The sequence below is a fragment of the Solanum stenotomum genome, chromosome 6, assembly GCF_019186545.1.
Source record: "Solanum stenotomum isolate F172 chromosome 6, ASM1918654v1, whole genome shotgun sequence".
Taxonomy (NCBI): Eukaryota; Viridiplantae; Streptophyta; class Magnoliopsida; order Solanales; family Solanaceae; genus Solanum; species Solanum stenotomum.
In genome coordinates, this window is record NC_064287.1 from 54,080,501 (window position 1) to 54,104,024 (window position 23,524).

At 31.9% G+C, this 23,524-nt stretch overlaps 2 protein-coding genes across 4 annotated transcripts; both read left to right on the top strand.

Annotated features, from left to right (window-relative positions):
• The first annotated feature begins 6,695 nt into the window (after positions 1–6,695).
• Positions 6,696–10,163, top strand: LOC125868086 (ACT domain-containing protein ACR4). 2 transcript variants are annotated; one of them, XM_049548688.1, is made up of 8 exons: positions 6,696–6,941; positions 7,923–7,998; positions 8,097–8,142; positions 8,241–8,355; positions 8,468–8,535; positions 8,646–9,239; positions 9,358–9,462; positions 9,589–10,163. In XM_049548688.1, the coding sequence occupies exons 1-8, from the start codon at positions 6,938–6,940 to the stop codon at positions 9,928–9,930; spliced, it is 1,350 nt and encodes a 449-aa protein (XP_049404645.1). In that variant the 5' UTR covers positions 6,696–6,937; the 3' UTR covers positions 9,931–10,163. The 2 variants fall into 2 exon arrangements, with proteins under 2 accessions (XP_049404645.1, XP_049404644.1); XM_049548687.1 differs by lacking the exon at positions 6,696–6,941 and adding an exon at positions 7,592–7,748.
• A 4,958-nt stretch (positions 10,164–15,121) lies between these two features.
• On the top strand, positions 15,122–23,340 carry LOC125867562 (uncharacterized). 2 transcript variants are annotated; one of them, XM_049548109.1, is made up of 5 exons: positions 15,122–15,235; positions 16,389–17,627; positions 19,185–19,307; positions 19,479–19,619; positions 23,089–23,340. In XM_049548109.1, exons 2-5 carry the CDS (start codon positions 16,398–16,400, stop codon positions 23,227–23,229), a joined length of 1,635 nt encoding a protein of 544 aa, XP_049404066.1. In that variant the 5' UTR covers positions 15,122–15,235; positions 16,389–16,397; the 3' UTR covers positions 23,230–23,340. The 2 variants fall into 2 exon arrangements, with proteins under 2 accessions (XP_049404066.1, XP_049404067.1); XM_049548110.1 differs by having other exon boundaries at positions 15,134–15,235; positions 16,392–17,627.
• The last annotated feature ends 184 nt before the right edge of the window (positions 23,341–23,524 follow it).

Here is a 23,524-nt window from a genome sequence, read left to right on the forward strand (position 1 = left end):
ATAATATAATAGGGCTTTGACCTAGCTAGACAAATATACTTTTATTTTTTTCAAGATGGAGCTCAGACAAATACTTAAATTAAAGTTTCTTTTTAATTAGGACTTTATTATAAATATCTCTAGGTTATTGGTTTGGTAAGAGACCCTTTTTAAGTCTAAAACAGACAAATTTAGGGTAGAGGTCTCTTTTCTACTAATTTATATAGTTGAATATAAATACTTTTTTTTTCTTATCCTTTTGAAAGTTATATTGCATTTCTTGGTCTTGTCATGCAAATTTCTCAACAATTCATGTCAAAAAGTTAGAAATATTCATTTAAATATTATATATATTACTTCATGAGGTAATAGACTAGTAAGTATTTTTTTATTCTTAAGATGAGAGTCATGTTTGAGTCATCTTTGTTAGTGAATGTTTTATCTCCAAAGTAGAATTTTTTAATATGAATTCAAATTCAATCGAACCTCAATATGAATATCAAACATGAAAAACTTTATATTTAACTAAATAAATTTGTCATGCTACTTTTTCTTTTTTTATGTCCTAGACATGCCTAAAAGCCAAGGTTGATTAGGAATATCACTTGAAAGTTGTGATCTTATTATATATAAAAAATAAAAGACAAATTGCCTGACCAGAAAAAGAACTCCTTGAACTAAAAACATAACTTTGCATCCTTAAATACTTATTTAAATTTACTAAAAGTGAAAAGCGTTCAAAAAATCTATTTTTCTCCATATGCAACCTCACTGCAAAAATATAGAAATAATTAGCTATGAAATTTGTCGTTAAACAAAATAATTTGTAGCTAACATGTCTTTTTGTAATATGTTACTAATCCGTCATTAATAATATAATCAACAATTATCTTTTGCTAATAAACGATAAGAGTTATCCATCGCTTATTTGTCGTTTGTGTAGTGATTGTTGATTGTTGTAAAGGGCGACTAAAAAAGAGGTTCGACTTATTTAAGGAGAGCGAAAAACATATAGAGATTGTGAATGAAAATAGTACAAATTGGTGCAATATTTCCACATTAATTTTTTTATGACTTTCGGGTTCGCGCCAGCTTTTGCGTATGTATATCACAGCTAATTCCATGAGATACCTGGTCTGCCACATCCATCAACAACATGCCATCAAATAACTTTGTCCACAAGAGGCACATTCTAAAGTGTTCATTCCTCGACTAGTTCCGTGGGATACCTGTCACTTCCTACCAATAACAGAGATCAGATAACTCTATTCACGCATTTAAAGTGCTCATTATGGTATAAATAAATAAAATATATGTCAACTCTATTATTGACAATTATTCCTATATAGTAGGTGGAAAACAACTCTTCTCCATATATATATATCCACTTTTAGTTTTATTTCCTTCCATTATATTAAGGAGAATAATTCAAATACCAATGGTGAATGAAAGGCAAAGTATCATGTTTTCTTGTGGGACTTATTGTGGGTGTTTTTTTTTTGTGTATATATATTTTTCATGTGTCTTACATATACCTTGAGCTTTACAAATCTACTTTACAATATAATGGAAATGTTTTTTTTTCTTTTTCCAAATACTTTAAAGTCAACTCTTTTTAAGGATAAATTGTTAATTTGTCTGAAGAATCTTTGTCTACACTTCATATGTTGTACACTAGACATGTTTTGTTGGGAGGGAGGATTTTCAGTAACTAATGTCTAGCTTCTAGTGGGGAAATTTCTAATGATAAAGTCCTATTTAATGTTTAAAATAAAATTGAGAAAAAAAAAGAATAAAGAAGTTGTTTTGTTATGCCCTATTAGACCCTATAACAAAAAAAAATGTGTGTAAATTTGAAAATCAAGGGGAAATGTTAAAAATTAAAATAAGAAAAATGGAAAAGGATTTAAAAAAATGTTCCTAAACGGTGTGAATTTAAACAAAAATGTCATATGTTAATATAGTTTGATTCAAAATATCCTTGTTGTTACTTATTTAACACGATCGAGCATAGAGGCAAAATATCATGCATTAGTTGTTGCTATCTTTGAAATAATTTGGGTCGAGCTTCTCCTTCGAGAGACTGGATGCTAATTCTATTTTTCATTTTCGAACTACAAGGATTTGAGATGCTTTTGAACCAAACTATTGACAAAAGACATTTTTGTTTGATTATACATAATTTAAAGACATTTTTAACCTTTTTTTGTTTAAAGAAAAGAGAATGACATAGCGTAAAAATATTTAATAAAAACATCATAGTGCAATAGTAATGGAATCTTCATTCTTAACTAGATCAAGATCTCGTGTTCAAGCTATATGAATAAATTCATTTTTAATGGGAAGCAATTCTCACTTTCTAATACAATTCAGATTAATCTGACTTCAAATATACTATCGACGCCGAATAGAAAAAAAAAGGAAAAGGAATGGGATTAAACCATTGCCTTCCCCTCTACAAGAAAACAAAAGTTTTATATAGATAGATGAATTTGCCCTACAACAACTTGAAGAAAATTGATATACAAATCAATATTCATAGAATCCAAGATTTTGTTCTTTCTAAAAAAATATATATATTGAAAGTAACTACTCAAGCTAGCTAAAAATTGTCCAAAAGTAGTTCATGGACCATAAAATCTTATTAATTCAATTTTAAAATAAACCTATACATATGTAACAAATAATGAATAAGACAACTTCTCTGATTTACTAGCATCCCTACACCTTCAAAAAGTTAAATATTTAGATAATGAGACCCTAGATGCTTGTGTGTAAGTTCTAACCTATGTATATATATAATTTTCTGCATAATTAAATTGTTTAAAATTTTGTTATTTACACATCTATAGCACCTATACATATATATATTATTCATGCTATTGATAAGGTCAATTCATGAATTTTCTTTTTATTTTCTTTTATCGCATTTTGCATAAAAAATTGAAGGGAGATAGTACATCAAGTTATTCGTCAGTCATCACTATCTTTTGTGTGCGTGTATCTCTGGCTCTCTGCATAAGCTTATGTTACAACTTACATCATACAAGTACCTTAATTAAATCTTAGATCAAATCTCACTTGTTGTCATGTATATTTTAATTTAGCCACAAAAGATGTAACAACATATATGTAATAATAAAGTGTCAGCTACAATATGCTAATTAAGAAAGAAAAATTGTAATCGACCAACTAGGGTTATTAGGTCGTGGTGAAGTGATAAGTATTTCTTTAGTATTAATTAAAAGTTCCAAGTTCGAATTGTGACAGATACAAAATCGCCTTTGATTGTTAGATAGAGTCATGTTTTTATCTGAGCTTCTTTCATCCTTGTATTTTTCACAAATTTGTTTTAAAAATATTAAAGGATTCATCAAAACTAATCTATTTAAATTTCTCTGATGAAAATTTTGAATCGACCATTCATGATGACAGCGCTATTAACAAAAAATTTTCCATTTCTAAAAGCTCGAAATCAAAATATCTAAATTAAAATGAAGAGATCTTGAAACCATCTCACCCCACCCCCACAACTCATGTTGGTGAGAATCCAAGAAGTTTAATCTACCTACATAGGCACTTTATAGGTACATTATATTACTCATACCAATAAAATAAACATATATAAAAAAATAATGTGGGGGTGGGGGGTGGGGTGGGGGCAGAATGGGTAAAGAAAAAGGCATGTGCAAGGGGAGACAATAAGGGCAAGAAGCATGAGCCTTAAGACATGCTTATTTGCAGTTACTTTGCTTCCATTATATTCACCTACTGTTTTAAACCATGTGCTTGCACTCAAACCCATCAACATATTTATTTATATAACTTATTAATATTTAATATTCGTTAGTCTAACTAGTTCAAATTTTATATAAATAGTATTTATTAGTCACATTTTGAATATATTTCTTTGAAAGTAGTTATTGTTTGATCAGAATTATAAATTTCACAAGTAAAACTTCAGTCTCCAAGTTATTGTCTTTGATATTTTCCCTATGAATTTTTGAAATTTCAATATATTGATTATTTTTTTTAATTAAACAAGTTATGTAATCGCTATTTTTGATTATTTTTCAAAGTAATTTACATTGCACACTTACTCTAGAAAAGAAAAAAACATTCTCTATCAAAAATTTCATCATTTCTTAACTTGCTCCAATCAAGACTTTGATGAAGAGTCGAGAGTCTCATTCATCTCATCATATTTCATGATAGTTCATAAGTTATTTATAGGTGATTAGGTCAATTTTAGAGGACCACCAACTACCAAGGGTTGTGGACTTGTGGTATGGGACGGATAGAACATGGGGTGAAACTAGACTGTCAGTTAAGTGATTAACTATTTGAACTTAACAATTTTCATTCAAATTTTGTATTTGTCTTGAAAATTATTTAATATGTACATATTATTAATTTAGAATTCTTAAACTAAAAAAAATAAAATAAGATTTCAACCCATAGAAACTTCAAGTTCAACTCTACATATGAAATAATCCCACCAGTACTCTTAATTAGATATCTCAAATTTTAACTCTAAAATTAAATTACTTTTTAATAAAAAAAACTAATCTTACATAATATTAATTTTAAATTAATCAAAACTCTAAAACAAATATCGCACGTCGAAAAAGACGAAAAGGAGTGCCAATGAAACAGGAGAAACACGAGTGGTTGGTGACTTTTACCAGGATTAAGGGGTAAAGTAAACAAGGTCTGGAATTTTAATTTATTTATATTTTCTTAGTTTTAATAATCTAATCACTTTAGTTTTATATGCATTTAAATTTTACAATCACAACTATTTCTACAAGTTAAAAATTAAAAAAATAATTTCCATATGAACAATACTAATTAGGATATCTCCCATGCAAAGTGCATGTTCTAGGTCAGTTTAATTAGCTCAGTTACCTATACATAAACCTAGTTAATCTTAATTACAAACAAACAAATAAATAAAAATAATACAAATACGACTATCATACATGTGGGAAAAATAAATAATTCTTCTTATGTCATTCATATTCAAAATTCTATTTATACTCAATATTTATAAAATTAATATACAATTCATACTCGAGTAAGATCAAATATTTCTGAACTACGTAGTGTATATGTATATAGTTGAGGCCTATAATTATTTTTCAAATTACTCTGTCATTGTACGTTTATGGAATCCAATAAAATTATTGTTACTTATTTGGTTGGGATCCAACAAAATTAACTATATCTCATATTACACGACTATATATTACTTTAATTTCATTATTCATCATCATTATCCTAAATTAAGGGTCACGTGCAATTTAAGAAAAAATGATGGGCTAAAAATCAAAGGTCATGTGACCCCATTAAAATTACATCATATAATAAGAAATCATATCACTTAATCAATTTATCGTCTAAATTAAGATTGAGTTTATGACCAATTTATAATGGAGAAAGAAAGTATTTTCTTCGTTTTAATTTATTTATCTAATTTTAAATTGATACATAATTTAAAAAATAATAAAGAATATTGAATTAGGTTTATGATATGAAATTAAAAACATGTAGAATATATCAAAATACTTTTTAATTTTATAATGTTAAATATGTCAGATAAAAAATTAAAATTAAAAAATTTTCAAAAGAAAAATCTTTTAAGCGAATAAAAAAGGAAATAAGTTGAATTCGAAATTGAAAAGTTTGTAAAATGGAGTATCTTAATTTTAGTCAAAGTACATGTAATATTAATTTAACCTTAATTAAATAAGAAAAATTATATAATATAATCACATGTTATATACATATTTTTATTAATTTAATATAAATATACTTAAATATGAAAATACCCAATAATTTTTTTTCTGTTTTCCCATTTTTATGAAGTTCCCATAAACCTTGGAGACTTCTTTTTGAATTTACCCTTTGCCCAACAATGTATAAAATACTTAGCATTTCAGTGTCAGCTCATTTTAGCTCGATCCTGTACCCTAACTCACCTAACATCTCTAATCAAACGTTAGAGTATACAAAATATAGATTTATATATAAAAAATATTGAGATTATAATAAATAGTAAATATGAATTTTAAAAATTAAATTCATAACGTTTAAATTTTGAATTCACTTCGATCGCTCAAACTAATTTTGGTCCTACTCTTTTACGGAACTTTCTTTTTAAGTACTGAATCCTGAATTTCTAAGAAAAAACTAAAACTAGAAAGACAGAAAGTGTGAGCTTCTTAAATACACACACAAATTGAAAGATTTTTTTTTTTTTTAATGCATATGAAGGAAAGGGGAAAAAGAAAGCAAAGTATTTTATTTTATATAAAAAGTCGAAAATACAATAATAATGTATTTGGTACGAATAAAAATAGTTTCAATTTCTCGTGTATAGTTGGAAAAAAGTTTTTAAAAAATAATACTTTTCAAACAATTAAGTTTTTTAAAAATGAAAAAAAAAAACTATTAATAGAAGTATGAAAAAACAAGTTTCATGATATCATAGTGTAATGTCCCAACCCATCATTTCACCATTCCATCCTTCAACGCTTACAACTTGATTACGTATAAATATTTTTAAATTTTAAAATAAAACATTTTGCGGGGAAATATTTTTTTCATACCAAACATACCCTTTTAAGTGTGTGTGTTTCTTGTTCATAGAGACACCCTTTGATTCTTAAAGTGCTATTGTATTTATAAGGTAAAATAATAAATACATATAACACAATTTTATATGTGTATTTTTGTATTTAGATACTTTACAGTAAAATAAATTTTATTTTTGATTCTACTAGTATTAGGAGTATTATATATAGGGGGCTGGTCAAGATTCACTTTCCATATCGTTGGTCGGAGGTCCTCTGAAAAGTCATAACTCATAACCCCTCTTTCTGTCTCTCTCAGTTTTTTTTTTGAGAGAATCAAGAAAAATCTGCTGACCCAACTCACAAATCCTCAAGAAATTGTAATGGGTACGTGCCATTTCTTGTTTTCTGTTCCTCTGTGGTGTGTTCTTGGTTTTTGGTTCTTCCTAAGTTTATGATTTCAGAGGGGGTTGGTTCAAAGTACTGTTTTTTCTTGGTTGGTTTTGGTTAATAGTGTCAATGGGGTTGAGTTATCTTGTTTTTCTTTGTTTTTAAGTTGTGTTTTGTTGAGTTTTGGGTGGTAAAAATCTAATCTTTTTGGCTTAGTGTCTTTGGATTTGTGGTTATCTTGTTATTGTGTTTCTAAGTTGTGTTCTGTGTGGTAAAAATCAAATCTTTTGTCTTTGGGTTTGTAGGTTATGTTGTTATTATGTTTCTAAGTTATGTTTTGTTGAGTTTTGAGTGGTAAAAAACTGATCTTTTTTAGCTCTTGTTTAGTGTATTTGGGTTTGTGGTCATGTTTTGTTGAGTTTTGGGTGGTAAGTATCAAAACTTTTTTAGCTTAGTGGTCTTTGGGTTTGTGGGTTATCTTGTTCTTTTGTTTCTAAGTTATGTTTTGTTGAGTTTTGGGTGGTAAAAATCAAATCTTTTTTAGCTCTTCTTTTTGTTATGGGATTTGGTGGATTTTGGTAGTTTTGTGTGTGTGTGTTGTGTTTTTTTTTTCCACACATATCACTTCCTTTATCTCTCTGTGTATGTGTGTGTATTTTTGAGATGTTTACAATTTTTTGGATGTGTTTTTTGCAATGTCTTTGATGGAGTATGGTTCCCACAAGCCCCACTAGAGCAGACCCACACAGGCACAGGATTAATTACTAGTTTTGTTATTCTATACTTTGTAATCTTTCATGATTGGTGAGCTTTATTTTGTTCTTATTTTTCCTCTACTAATCATTTTCTTAATACTTGCTTCACTCTTGGGTTGCCAGTATCTTCTTTGTGATTGGGAAATAGTGATTCTCTTTTTTCTAAAGTTCTTTTCTTTTTTTCATTGGCTGTCTTATCTGAGATTTTTACCTGTTAACGCAGAAGCTACAATGAGCTATTCTCAAAACATAATGGATGATGAGTATGAGAAATTTATCAGAAGAATGAATCCACCAAGGTATTTATCATTTTGTTGTTTCCCCCCTTTATTTCTTTAACTGTCACTTCAATTTTTGTTCATGGCATTTACTTCAACTTTATTTATCTTTTTGTCAGAGTGGTAATTGACAATGAATCTTGCAAAAATGCCACTGTTATACAGGTATGTTTTTGGTTTTTGGTTGTTTTGTTGTGCTATGAAATGTAGTGTTTTGATGGGAACTTTTTCTGATTTTGTGAATCTTTGGTGTTTTGATGCAGGTGGATAGTGCTAACAAACATGGAATACTTCTTGAGGTGGTACAAATTCTTACTGATCTTAACTTTATCATTACAAAGGCTTATATTTGCTCTGATGGTGGATGGTTCATGGATGGTAAGGACATTTCCCTTTTCGTATCGTTTGATCTTTAGCACATTTACTTTCAATTTGGATTTTGGAAGAGGAATTGATGAAATTAATGATGAGTTGTGTATTGTGTTGGCAGTATTCAATGTCACCAATCAAGATGGAAACAAGATTACAGAAGAACCAATCTTGGATTATATCATGAAGGTGAGCTGTAGTATTTACTTCGTGTGTAATTCGGAAACTTTTTTGTTTACATGTAATGTAAGACTGACTTACTGTTTTTTTTTGTTTGTGTGGGGGTGTTTTGATTTCAGTCTCTTGGTCCAGATTCTTGTTTTGCTTCTTCTATGAGAAGATCAGTTGGGGTTACTACAGGAATGGACCACACCTCAATTGAGCTAATTGGAAGTGATAGGCCAGGACTACTATCTGAAGTGAGTGCTGTCCTCACAAATCTTAGATGCAATGTGGTGAATGCCGAAGTGTGGACGCATAACACTCGAGCAGCAGCTATAATGCAAGTTACTGATGATGAAACCGGGGGTGCAATTGCTGATGCTGAAAAGTTGTCTATGATCAAGAAACTCTTATGCAATGTACTTAGAGGTAGCAATAAATCAAGAGATGCTAAGACATTGTTATCTCATGGGGTCACTCATACCGATAGAAGGCTTCACCAGCTGATGTTTGCAGACCGGGACTATGAACGTGCTGCGGGTGATGGATCGGATGATAAAGAAAGGCCAAATGTAAACGTTGTTAATTGGCAAGACAAGGACTACTCAGTAGTGACAATTCGGTGCAAGGATAGACCAAAACTTCTGTTTGATACGATTTGCACTTTGACTGATATGCAGTATGTGGTTTTCCATGGCAATGTTGATACTGAAGGACCAGAAGCTTACCAGGTACTTTAGTTTCCTACGTATTTCCAAAATTTCTTAGTCATTTATCGTTTTACCTATATCTGGATCTTGATTTCTCTGTATTTGTGCACTTAACTATAAACTCGTGTTGCATTTCCAGGAATACTGCATTAGGCATATAGACGGATCCCCTGTGAAATCAGATGCAGAAAGACAAAGAGTGATTCAATGTCTTGAAGCAGCAATAGAAAGACGAGTATCCGAGGTTAGCCCTTTGATTAACTTTTTGACATCTTTTTAAGTTCAATTTGTTTAGGTTTTAGACCTATTCTCTTTGGTAGGCTTTGGATTTCATTTCTAATCGAATCATTTTTCCTTTGTGTTTTTCCAGGGATTGAAGCTAGAACTATGTACCACGGACCGAGTAGGGCTGTTGTCCAACGTTACCAGAATCTTCCGTGAGAACAGCCTTACTGTCACTCGAGCAGAAGTGTCAACAAGAGCAGGCAAAGCTCTCAATATATTCTATGTTCGCGATTCATCAGGGTACCCTGTCGATACTAAGATCATAGAATCTGTTCGACAAACAATTGGGCAAACGATACTTCGAGTGAAAGGCTCCCCTGAAGAGTTGAATCCAGTACAACAAGAATCTCCAACTAGGTTCCTCTTTGGTGGCTTGTTCAAGTCCAGATCCTTTTGTAATTTCGGTTCGGTTCGATCTTACTCTTGAAAGCAGAACTTAATAGTCCTCTTTCCCATTGTATATATTCCCATTTACTCTTCCCAGGTTTTAGCCTTTTAGGTATGGTTTATTAGCACAAGTTAATTACTTACCTAAGTGTCTGTAAATATTACATTCTTGATCACATTTTGCTCTTTTCATTGGTAATATTGGATTCAACACAATGTTGACCAAGTTGAAGCAAATTGAAAATTCAAGAATCATGTCGTTTCCAGACCCCACTCTGGGATTTCACTGAATATGTTGTTATATGCAGCAATTTGCTGCGAAAAATCAGTGTCAACTAGTAATGAGTTGATTGTCTTTGTTTTTTTGTGACAAACATTTGAACTATGTTTGACTTGAGATTCTTGATGTTTTCTACAGTTTTTTTTGGAGAAAAATATGAATCTTTGAAGTTGGAATGGTCAAATATTGTTAGAAACATTTCTTTGTCAAAAGAAAAGACCATAATATATTTAGTACATTTTTTTTCAATTCAAATATACAGCCATCCAACTTTGACTAGCCAATTTTCTTGGTTTAGTAGGCCAATAAATCTAGGCGGCTTGTCAGCTCACTTGTACTAATCATGCAATTGTAATGGTTTGATACGCGAAATAAGGTGAAATATCTTAAAATTATATTTAGGATTAGATTTATATGGTCTTTGGTTGACGATATAAATTTATTTCAAGATAATCTAAACTTTCAACACGTATAAATCTAATTCTAGGATGTCCTACCTTAATTACATTCAACTTTCTTTAACATTTAATAAATATATTAGAGTTAAACTCTTCTAAAAAACCATATAAGATGAAGACACATGATAGGAAATGGTTTAGTGTTGTAAGGATTTGATTTGTTAAAAAAATTGGAGCATCTCAATTGGTTATTTCTTGAAATTGTGGTTTTTTCTATTTTGGCATTTTAACTAAAAAATTAATATATATATATATATATATATATAACTTATTCCTACTTTTGGAAGCTTGATAGGAATTTTAGACCTAAGGATTTGTCACATTGTCTATTAGGTCCATTGTTCACATTGAGCCTTTAGTCTTGTTGGAGGTTTTTTCTCTCGTTCGGTGTTTGATATCTGCATTGAAGTTCTATTGCATTAGAGAATGTGTTGCAAGAACCATTCTGAGAGCAACACTTTAACAATATTTTTTTGCATACCTAAAACCTCTAATTAAGGATAAAGAAACGTACTCCAATCATCCTACTATCCATTTTGATAATTTTGTTGGAGGTTACAAATTAGTAGTAGCTATGCTTCTCAATTTGGCTAAATTGCATTAATGGATTAGTCATCCTATGCATAAATTTAGGGGTGGGGTCTACTATTTGTAGGTTTAGTTTAATTGAAAGGAGTGAAGGACAAGAAATTCAATTTAAGGATGCAATGTTACGTTTGTATTTTAGTGTTTGATTTAGTGGTTAATAAAGTCGATAGAAATTATATCAAATTGAGATTCAAAAGTCGATAAAGACAGAAAATATTGATAAATATTTTTTTTAATCTAGTTCGTGAATTGATGGATCGAGGTATTTGGTACCTGTTTGCAATAGAAACATCCAATGAATAAGGTTCAATTGAATTCCTTCATTGAAAAATCGCATCATACAAATATGACAAAAAAAATTATTTAATACATATAAACTTTTGAATCTCCTCGACTTGCTTTAGGTCTCAAGATTATATGAATCCTCAAATGAAGATTATATGAATCCTCACATGAAGAAAATTGGTCTGTCCTAAAAAAGAAATGAAAGTGGTTTATTCATCTTTCAAAAAATAGAGTAATATATAAAAATATAAAAAACTTTTTTTTTTCGGAGGGAGGATGATACACGGATAATTTTTTTTTTTTTTTTTGGTTTTTCATCTGTTGTCTAGTATTTATATAGGAGCAGATTCGCGCTAGAAAGTCCCACATTAGAGGTAAAACACTCCTTAACAAAGGCGACCCATTACCCAGGAATAGTTGAACCAAAAACTGTTAATTAAGGATGAATGAGTACTTACCACTCCAAAGCTACCCTTCATTGGTACCTTTGTCATTTGTCAATATGAAAATTCTACTGTTTTTTTCTCCACTTGACACTTTTATTGGAACCTTTTTGGCAATATGAAAGGTCTGATCCTCAAAATAGAAGATAAAAAGGTCAATAGCTCAATTTAGAAAGTGATCTCATAGGATTTCTTTTTGACCACATAATAATCCATATGGAATGGTGCCATTTGAATCACCAATACACATATAATTAAAACAAAGACTTGTAAAATGGGAAAAGAATAGTAGAAGATGAAAAAAGTGATAAAAAGTAGTCATCTTTTTGTTTTTTTGTTTTGTTTTTTGAATGGTCTTTTCCTATCCAATCATGAAAAGGAAATTCAATGCCCTTTTGGTGGAATTTTGGAGGAAATTCAAATTCACAATAAGATAGTTTCTTTCCATCTATCGAAGTGTTATTGGTGTATAGAATTATCAAATGTGTACGTTGATTGCAGACAATATATATACTGTAAAATTAGATAAGATGTACATAAACTGGTTGAGAAAAAAATATAGATTATATATGAAGTGCTAACACCTAAACGAGAACCTTTAGATAACTATTATATATATTTGTTAGGATGGGTCGACCCAACTTTACCTAGTTCAACTCATATAAGTTTGGAATTTGACGGTCCAAACTAGGTCGGGCTGGCTCACCACTTTGACAAACATTAAAATGGCTAAGCCCAACCTAGGGGACACTAAAATCATCAAAAGAAAATAAAGGTGACTAACTTCTTCTAACATAACTACGAGAATCAAGATCTTCAACGAGAACTTTTTAAGGAATGAGATCTTGAATCAAGTCGTGATCATAAATCTATTTGCAACGACCAACGGAACATGAAACTACTACACTATTGATGTTTATAAATTAAATTTATCGTGTTCATACGTGGGGGGTGGGGGGGGTTGCCAAGTGGCTTAGCCAATTCAGATAATGCTAGATGGGAAAGTTCAATCTATATAGAGGGAATTTTGGACCACTTTATTAACTTGTGATGTATTTTGATTTTGTTGGGTCATCAAACATTACAACTAATTTTATATGACATTGAATCTTGTGGCTAATTTAAGTAGAGGAATTTGGCATCTTCATAGATTTGGACTACACAATGTTTTCTTATTTATGGTATAGTCATTCTGTTTATCGAAAATAGTTTTTTTTATCATACAAACATAAGAATCGTATATACTTTATCTTGCCTCACTAATAAAATCACATTGAATATGTTATTGGTATGACCATTGTACTATATATTACTTTCTAATCGCTATAGTATGAGAAGTAACTTAGTTTAACATCATGATGATGCAAAGCAATATTTTTACAGTTTGGTAGCTATTTAGGAAGAACATTATTTGTGTGCAATTAAAATTAGCATCCACCCAAGGTGGATTATGGGATTTAGGCATAATCAATATCATGTTTGGTAGCTTTGAAGTTACTTTGTATAAAATTTAACATACCAAATACTATTATCATATCGAACTTGCTATGAATTTTTAGCCACAATTTAGAAAGTAACACGGAAATAGTCAGACTTTAATGCAAAAATAATATTTAAATTAAAAAAATTCCTTTCTTAAACATGAAAAAACATATAAGAGTTTGAACCATTCATTCTTTGAGTTTAAACTTATAAAGGCTTAAACCTCATTAATACAGTTCGAAACTCCAACAAAATTTTGAACCACGTGAAACATTCCTTGGGTTTGAACATATAAAGGTTGAACCCCATGATTCATTTCATGGCGTTTGTAACTCCAACAAAATTTTGAACCCCATAAATCGTTACTTAGGTTCGATCCACACTTATCAATCCTTCGAACTTCAACAATGTTTGTTGGAGTTGTTGCATATAGTTGAGGGTATTTTTGTCCAAAACTTTTTCATATCAAAAGAGTAGTTAAATATGGAGTAGTAATTTTTTATATAATGGCTAATATATGCTAGCAAGTGCTATTAAAAGTCTACTATATTTACCATTTTTCCCTATTTAATCCTGGATAGTCCAAATAGAAGTTTATTGACCCATTAGTTGAAGCCCAAAATCAATGGGCCTGGCTCATTTGAATGCCCACAGCCTCATGGAAATGACAGAGATAGCCACTTGATGGTCCTATTTAAAACATATCCAAAGTTTATGATTGCATTTAAAATTTAGCCACTAGTTGTTGCACTTCTTCTTCATTTAATTGCATGATTTTCCTTCATATAGAAGTTGGCTTCTCATCTTTAATTTTTGTCTTTAACGATCGATAATATATTTGGTGCAAGAAGTTATTAGATACAAAATGTAATATTTTATAAATAATTTGATGGTGTAAATATTTTCTTACACCATTAAGATACAATAACAACATATCGGATATAGTCTCATAAAGTGGGGTCCGCAGATAACAACGTGTATAAAATTTTTACTCCCTATCTTAAAGACATAAATGTTGTTTCTAATAGGCCAATGACTCTAGAGAAATAGTTCTAAGCCGTCCAAAAAATAAATATAAAAAATAACACATAATAGTATAACAAAATAGTATGATAGACGAAATATAAAAAACAATAAATATAATAACAATAACATACCTAATGAAATCTCATAAGTGAAAATCAAATGCAAGATCCAAACTTGGGCATCGTATATGCATTGTGCAAACCTTTGTCGTTAAGCTAAAAAAAACAACAGATAATAACAAAAATTAATTCAAAAATCCAACAACCTCAATCTCCTTTCCACTTGACATCAGCCAAAAACAAAAAAAGGAAAAAAAAAGTCAACTAAGCCAAATAAAAGTAGACTTTTTCAAAAGAAATTTATTATCTATTATGGTATAATATAGGAATATTATTACTTTCGATTTTAATTTATTTGTCCGATTTTCTTTTCTCGACTTCAAAATAATTGCATCTTTCCTTGTTTAAGCATAATTTCAATTTTATTTTTCATCTAACATATTTACGATCATGAAATCAAAAGATATCTTGACATAATTGACATATTTTAAATTTATCAAAAGAAAATATATTTTTTTAAATTTCATGCTAAATCAAAATAGGATAAATAATTTGAAACGCGAGACTACTAGGAATATATAAGAAATATTAAATTCAACGCCGTGTATATTTTTACTCTTTTTTTTTGGGTTCCCTTCGTCTCTTCATCTTCTATCGCTTCAGCAATTTCTCTGTAAATTTCCATGATTTTGCGTGTTTAGGGTTTTGTTGTTTCTTCGTCAAGGTAAGTTTCTACCAAATTACGGTTTTCCATTTCTCTGTAATACTCGTTTTGTTCGTAGAGTTGGAGTATTTACCGTTAATTGCGGAATTAGGTATTTTTTTTTAACTGTTCTAATGATCTCGTTGTTTTGTTGAATTGATCAGTTTTTTGGGTTTTATTTCAAAATTCTGACTTGGGTTTTGAAATTCTTGGATTTTCTTTATCTGGGTATCCTTCTATTTTTTATTTTGAGGTAGATTTTTGTATTTAGTGAAGAAATTGGATATTCTATGGACCCATTGGGCTGCATGATTTGTTTCTGCTTAGTTGTTTGAAATGGTGATGATAGTGTAATGATTGGTTTGTTAGAAGGAATTCTTATTGGAGTTTTGTGTTTTGCTCGGTGTATTTGCTTCAACTGTTTTGCTAATTTTTGGTGTTTGCTGTTGTAGAAATTGCATACTCTGATTAAGTTATGCTCAGCGTTGTGATAATGTGAAATGTTATGGAATCTGTTGTTTAAAAGAAAAAAAAAAGTTTTGGTTGAACATAAAGCTGCTTGCATGTAGTAGTGGTGGAGGGTGGAGTGGGACATAGGACATGAGATGTGGGTTTAGGTGATAATGAGAAGTGGTAAAGAGTGAGAATAATGTTTACATGCTGATAAGAGCTAGTAGTATGCAAATAACTTGGAGATTTTAGTTTCAAATTTAGTTGTAGCATCCTGTATAAGCTCATTGCTTCAATCTCGGTGTGCATACTTACCTGATGCTTGTGGGCTATGGTAAGCTGCCAGGTGTTTGATTAGTTGAGGTGCACGCAAGTTGGTTCAAACACAAATGTCATAATGAAAAAGAAGAAAAAATAGAGCTAATAACATTGAGTAGGGGTACTGTGGAAATTGATTAACTCCCATGATGGACTGAACACCTTTTCTGTTGGTGGAGTATTGTCTTAACTTCTAATTAGTTAGGACCTTACAGGCCCTTGTTTCTTTCCTTCTGTTATTTCAAATTTTAAATAGTGACCATGATTAACGGGTGATTAGGTATTGTTTAGTACTCTTTGAATTTTTGTGCTTTTTTCCACCCGAGTTCCTTCTTGTTTTTCCTTTTTTCTTATTGTGGTCATATGACCTCATTGAGTTATTTTTAAATTGCTTGTTGTCGTTTAGCAGAGACAAATGAGTGGGGTGTCTCTAGGTGAGTCTCATGGTCGACCCCGTACTGGGAAAAAGACATCGAGGAGGTGCAATGATGGCACAGGAGCTGATCATGTTGTTCTGATTGATGTCGAGTGTGAAACTTTTGGTAATGTTATTTTTATTGATGTGCCTGAATCAACCCCCAAGAAGTTTCGAGGTAAGACAGCAGCAAAGAAAGACAAAAGACGGTCTCCTTTGAGGAACATAATCTTCATCGATGATGATGAAAGCAATGGGAATGAATATCCTAAATTTGGTCTGGAAGATGACCGCCACTTCTTTCATGACCCATCCCCTAGCATGAGACCATGCTCAAGCTCGAAAAGTGCTACAGAACCTCTAGATGATATTGGTGATGATTGTCAGTTTGTTCGAGAAAATATTTCCCCAGTGAAGTTATCAAAATGTAAAAGAACTTACTCTGGAAAAGCTCCTGTCCAAAATCGATATGGTTTGATGTCTGATTCAGAGAGTAGTTCATCTGATGATGATGAGGTCATGGGGGATTATTCTGGACTGCTTCGAGAAGAGTGGCAGAAAGCTTCGTTAAAGAGGAAAAATGATAATAGTGGTCAATCTGGTGTTAGAGATATTAATAGTGCATCCGCTGTTGGAATTCAACCTGAGCCTGGTGAGAGTAAAGAGCATCTGGCTTGTCCTGGTTACTCTAAATCCTCTACTGAAAAAGAAAACCTATCTCCTAGACCAACATGTGAATCACATTGTAATGAAACTGGTAGTTTCAATGGAAAGGAGGATTTATTGCCTGGAGGATTTCGATGGTGGACTACCGGATCATCTGTTAAAGATAAATCAGACTGCAACTATTCTAATGGCAGCGTTAATCTTAGAGAGTCTTCTAGTTGCAGGAGAGCTTCATCAGGCATACAAATCAGCGGCAAAAAATGTGTTGATCAGGAAAATGGGAAATGGATTCCTGATAGGACATCAGAATTAAGTTCAAACCATAATGAAACACAACCTAGAAACAGTGGTTCCTTGTCGGAGGAGGATCTTTCGGAATCTGTATCTATGAGCCAACACAAGGATGAAAGGCATGATGATATGAATGGAAAAGATGGTGAGAATGTGGAGCGCTGTGTTGAGAACTGTATTACCACCGAAAGAGAAAGGTTCAAGGAGACCTCCGAATACAAAAAGGCACTAGAGGAAGAATTGGCGTCCAGACAAAGAGCATTGGCAATTCAGGTCTGTCATGTGTACTTCCTTCTTCCTGGTAACTTTTGTACAGATTTTGTTTTCTGTTATGCTTTTGGTGTTCACTAGTCTGTAACCTGTTGATCTTTCGATTGCTGAATGTCTTTTGATCTCATCAATGCCATAATTGATCAAACGTTCTCTACTTTTGATGCTTAGTGTGCTTCTTTGTAGCCTAGATGCTCCAGAGGTGTCACAATTATTGCAGCCAGGTTGTAGAGAGTAAGAATGTAAGAGTGTGCAAGAGATTAACAGGATGTCCATTGTGCTTATAATAGTTAGAAACTTGAAGTAGTCAGTCGATGTAGAAATATATAAATGAACTTTCTGTTGAGTTCGTAAAATCCCCCATCTATTTCCTATAGATGTTGGATCTTTGAAGCCTAGAGTAGTCAAAAGCTAAAGGCGTTACAGTCTTTTGGAGCCTTTAAGTGCAAAACGTGATTAAAGCATGAGCTTTAACGAAGAAAGGCACTATTGAACTGAAAGACTAAATATTTTTTTACAAAAGAAGAAGAAAAAGGACTGAAAGACTATTCTTAAAATGAAATGTATGAAGTAAATAATGTCAATCAAGTTTAAAAACCATTTCAAATTTCTTGATTTAGATGAAACAATGTAGCTTTATGTGTTTTGGAGATAGTTTTGAGAGCTCCTTTCTTTATTTGGTGTACCTACTTGTGCCCGATGAAAGGGAACCTTCACGTCCGATTTTGAAAGCGGGGAGATCCTGTAATCCTATCTCAGTTATTATTTTGATAGGTCCATAACTAAAAAGCCCACTTTGTTACGATTAGAGGTTCTTATAATTCAACTTTAATCTCTTATTCCTAATCACTAACAATTTCTTCTTTATGCTTTTGACAATTAATGTATCCTTTTACTAACTATATCTATTATTTAGTATTTCCTTTTGAAGATAGAGTTCACAGGCCCTTAAATGTAGTACTTCACTACTTCTACCTTATGGGCTATATCTAGGCTGCATATCAATCTGGGAAAAAGCTCTTTTGGGGAATTTAAGTGCAAATCGTAATTAAAGGATGAGCACTAACGAAGACATGAGGCACTAATGAAGAAAGAAAAACCATAACTATTTATGTGTATCTTCGACTGATTGGATATAAAGGAATTAGAGATACCTTTAGGAAAACACCTTATATGGATACCTTTTGTAAATTTTAGATGCCAACAAAAAATTTAATCTTAGTGTAGTAGAACTTCTATAAATGATATTGACGATGTATTGGACTTTCATAGACTCTTTACATCCTCAAAAGGAGCTAAGTCCACAAACACTTTTGTACACTTCTAGTACCTCCTTGATGATGTATTTATTTTAGTACTAAAAATCATCTGTATCTAACTGGATGGGTTGCTGTTTTGTTGGTGTTCTAAACCATGAACTTTGAAGATTAAGATTGAAGTTCTAGAATTTCTGATAAAAAAGGGCAACCACAGAGGAAGAGCTAAATTAGCACAAAAAAGAGCAAGATTTCTGTATATATGAAGATGTACTGTTATCTGATGTGCTTTTTTCCTATCTAGGCACAAGAAGCCAAGAAAATGAAGCTGCTGCTAAAAAGAAAGAAGGCTGAAAGTATGCGTTTATTAGAAATGGAAAAGAGACAAAAGCAGCGTGTGGAGGAAATGAGAGAAACTCAAAAGAAGGTATGGCAACTTGGCCTCTTCTGTTGTCTATTTCGTGGCTTTTTGCAGCCTCTTTATCTTATATTTCTTTGTGTCCCTCTTCCATGCCACTTATGATCCCCCTGTATTAATTTGTGATTATAGTATATTTGGATTTTTCTACTGTTTAACCTATCAGATGTTTCTTTATAGGACGTAGAGAATATGAACTTGAAGGAACAGATACGATCTGAAGTTCGAAAGGAACTCAGTAAGCTTGAAATGACATGCCATGATATGGCTTCGGTGTTGCATGGATTGGGAATCACTGTTGGCAATGGCACTAGTCATGAGGTTTGGTTACGCTCAGTCTCTAAATATCTTCCATCTTCTTAATTTTAAATTACCTAATTCTACTGAACGCAAATAATTCCAGGGAACATACTTTTATGAAACATTGGCATTCTTGTTTTGCTCTTGCCCTGATTTATGATTGGTGACCTCTCTTGTTCTTAGCAATCATATGATCCTTTTGTTCTGGTCTTGTTTAAGAGAAGTTTAGTTGAAACATAAATGATAGATTGTAAGTCCCTTAAAAATCTGCTTCTTCTACAGACGAGCAACTTAGATAATCTGATTGCATTAAGTTTGTGCAGAAAACTCAGCTAAATTAGCATTTTACAAAGTGCTCAGCTAGTATGTCTTACATTCTTGCAAATGCAAGATCTCAAATCTGTGTATTAGATCAGCTATTATTCCTTTTTAGTGTTTTGGTTAGCTTTCTGATTATGTTCCCATTTTTTTCTCTCCCCCAATATTGTCTCATCTTATATTGTATTGGCTGTTGTTAGCCTGTGTTGAGACTCAGTTCTCAGATCCACACTCATATTTCAACATGCCACTTGTTAAGGAAAGCTAGTTGTCAGGACATGCAGCACATTTCTCATTTCTTGTTTTTACCTAGGATTTTGGGAGTTGTCTTACTATCTTCTCTGTATGACCGTCTCTTTCTTCTATTTCTATTCGTGAAGTGTTAGTCACAGTTAGAGGAATAACACAAGAGACATTTCTTACAATAAATTCTTGTTTCAGGTTCGCGTTGCTTACAAAAAAGCCTTGCTGAAATTTCATCCGGATAGAGCTTCACAATCTGATTTACAACAGCAAGTTGAAGCTGAGGAGAAATTTAAGCTCATTTCTCGAATGAAGGATAAATACTTACCATCTTTATGACAATGACATAGGACATAAATGTAGTTTTTTCTCAGGGAAGATATTATATTTTAGGATGGAAATTTTGTGTATAGGCCTTCAATGCTTGAACTTTTCCCATCACATGGAAAGCTGGACTCAAATGCAGAAAGGTTTTTTATATCCAGGTTTAGTTTTGTTCATTTCTTTTTGGTTTTTGTTAATGTAATTTTGTTTTTCCATGGTTGAGATGGCTTTCAGGAATTGCTCAACAAAGGCTGTAATTTTTTCAATTTTTTTTTTAAAAATTCATTGGTCACTGGTTATGTGACTAGTTGATTTTAAGGTCAAGTTTACATTCGTCGTGTTTTTTACCAAGGTGACACTTATTTATTTTGAGATGGATGGAGTAGCTGAATTTTAATCTTCAAATAGTTCATTTTCAATGGATTTTTATTGTAAAAGATTCTTTTGCTCATAAAAGATTGTTGAACTCAATAGACATTTCACATAAATACATAGTTTTATTTGCTTGGACAAATATAAGTACAATTATACTTCAGATTAAACCAATAATCAATCCCACTTCATCTTTATACACATCTTAAATCTTGTGAAGAATGACTTTAACTCCATGCTGTGGACGAAGCATAAAAAGCTGAGCAGGAGAGTGAACATAAGTTGGTGAAATCGTGAACATATAACGTTGTAGAATCATCGGCAATTTTGCTTCCGTCATTGCAAAGTTCAAGGCTAAACAAGTTCGAGGTCCATAACCAAATGGCAAGTATGCTACTGGATTGTTGTTTGTAGCTTTAACAACTCCTTCAACAAATCTATCTGGTTTGAAAAAATGAACGTCTTCTCCCCATATTTTACGATCATGTTGAACTGCTAATGGTGATGTATAGAAATGCATTTCAGGTGGTAAACTTAGCTTTTCCTAGCTCAACTTTCCTTTTCATGAATGGTACCGGAGGGTACAATCTTAGAGATTCATCAAGAATCATGTTCATCTACATTGATCAAAAAATGTTGAAAAGTGTTACGTAATAAAATAAAAGTATTGAAATTGATAATAAACAAATGCTAACAATTTTCAGTCTTGATAGGTATGAGCAACGACTAATGTTGCTAGTAAAACATAGTATAAGTGGCGACTAATGTTAACACTAAAACATATTATTAGTGGCGACTGTTTTAGGTTTTAGCGGCGACTACTGTTGCCACTAAAACATAGTATTACTGGCGATTAATTTAGATATTAGCGGCGACAAATGTTCCCACTAAAACATATTTTAGTGGCGACTGTTTTACGTTTTAGCGGCGACTATTGTTGCCACTAAAACTAGTATTAGTGGCGACTATTTTAGGTATTAGGGGCGACTAATGTTGCGACTAAAACATAGTATTAGTGGCGACTATTATAAGTATTAGCAGTGACTGTAATAAGTATTAGCAGCGACTAATGTTGCCAAAACTATTATTAGTGGCGACTATAATAAGTATTAGCGGCGACTATTGTTGATACATAGTATTAGTGGCGACTATTATAAGTGTTAGCGGCGACTAATGTTGCCAATAAAACATAGTATTAGTGACGACTATTATAAGTGTTAGCGGCGACTAATGTTGCCACTAAAACATAATATTAGTGATGACTATTATAAGTATTAGCTCCCACTAATGTTGCCACTAAAACATAGTATTAGTGGCGACTATTATAAGTGTTAGCGGCGACTAGTGTTGCCACTAAAACATAGTATTAGTGGCGACCATTATAAGTGTGGTCCTAGCTATTATACTATGAAATCAATAATGGTACATTTGTATAATATTTGGTGTTTATGCAAGTAAATTTAACATTTGAAATATGTCTCTTATGAAGATACACTTATATTGGATTAGATTCAGATTCATTATATCAAAATCAGTATGTCTACCTTCATAAGATAGGGGATAGGGGTAACTAGATTTTCTATCTCCTAATGTCATTTTCATAAAGTTGGTAAGTATTTATCCTTCATTTGAGAAATAAGCTTAAAAGTCTCCTCAGCTTCAACTTGCTGTCATATATCAGATCGTGAAGATCTATCTGGATGAAATTTCAGCAATGCTTTTTTGTAAGCAACGCGAACCTGAAACAAGATCTTACTCTTAAGTAACACTTAACAAAGATGAAAGATATTTAGAGACTGAGCGTAAACAAACCTCATGACTAGTACCATCACCAACAGTGATTCCCAATCCACACAACACCGAAGCCATATCATGGCATGTCATTTCAAGCTATTATTCCTTTTTAGTGTTTTGGTTCGCTTTCTGATTGTGTTCCCATTTTTTTCTCTCCCAATATTGTCTCGTCTTATATTGTGCTGGCTGTTGTTAACCTGTGTTGAGACTCGACTCTCACATCCACACTCATATTTCAACATGCCACTTATTTAGGAAAGCTAGTTGTCAGGACATGCAGCCACTTTTCTCATTTCTTGTTTTTACCTAGGATTTTTGGAGTTGTCTTACTATCTTCTCCGTATGACCGTCTCTTTCTTCTATTACTATTCGTGAAGTGTTAGTAACAGTTGAGGGATATAACACAAGAGACATTACTTACAATAAATTCTTGTTTCAGGTGCGCGTTGCTTACAAAAAAGCCTTGCTGAAATTTCACCCGGATAGAGCTTCACGATCTGATTTACAACAGCAAGTTGAAGCTGAGGAGAAATTTAAGCTCATTTCTCGAATGAAGGATAAATACTTACCAACTTTATGAAAATGACATAGGACATAAATGTAGTTTTTTCTCAGGGAAGATATTATATTTTAGGATGGAAATTTTGTGTATAGGCCTTCAATGCTTGAACTTTTCCCATCTTATGGAAAACTGGACTAAAATGCAGAAAAGTTTTTTATATCCAGGTTTAGTTTTGCTCATTTCTTTATGTTTTTCGTTAATGTAATTTTGTTCTTCCATTGTTGAGATGGCTTTCAGGAATTGCTCAACCAAGGCTGTAATTTTTTCAATTTTTTTTTTTTTAAATCATTGGTCACTGGTTATGTGACTTTAG

Excerpts from the sequence above, each read along its gene's own strand:
- LOC125868086 (XM_049548687.1), top strand. Across the intron at positions 8,143-8,240 it reads AAAATGCCACTGTTATACAG|GTGGATAGTGCTAACAAACA; the intron begins GTATGTTTTTGG and ends GTTTTGATGCAG. Across the intron at positions 8,536-8,645 it reads TCTTGGATTATATCATGAAG|TCTCTTGGTCCAGATTCTTG; the intron begins GTGAGCTGTAGT and ends TTTTGATTTCAG.
- LOC125867562 (XM_049548109.1), top strand. The coding sequence starts at position 16,398 with ATGAGTGGGGTGTCTCTAGGTGAGTCTCATGGTCGACCCCGTACTGGG. Across the intron at positions 17,628-19,184 it reads AAAGAGCATTGGCAATTCAG|GCACAAGAAGCCAAGAAAAT; the intron begins GTCTGTCATGTG and ends TTTCCTATCTAG. Across the intron at positions 19,308-19,478 it reads TGAGAGAAACTCAAAAGAAG|GACGTAGAGAATATGAACTT; the intron begins GTATGGCAACTT and ends GTTTCTTTATAG.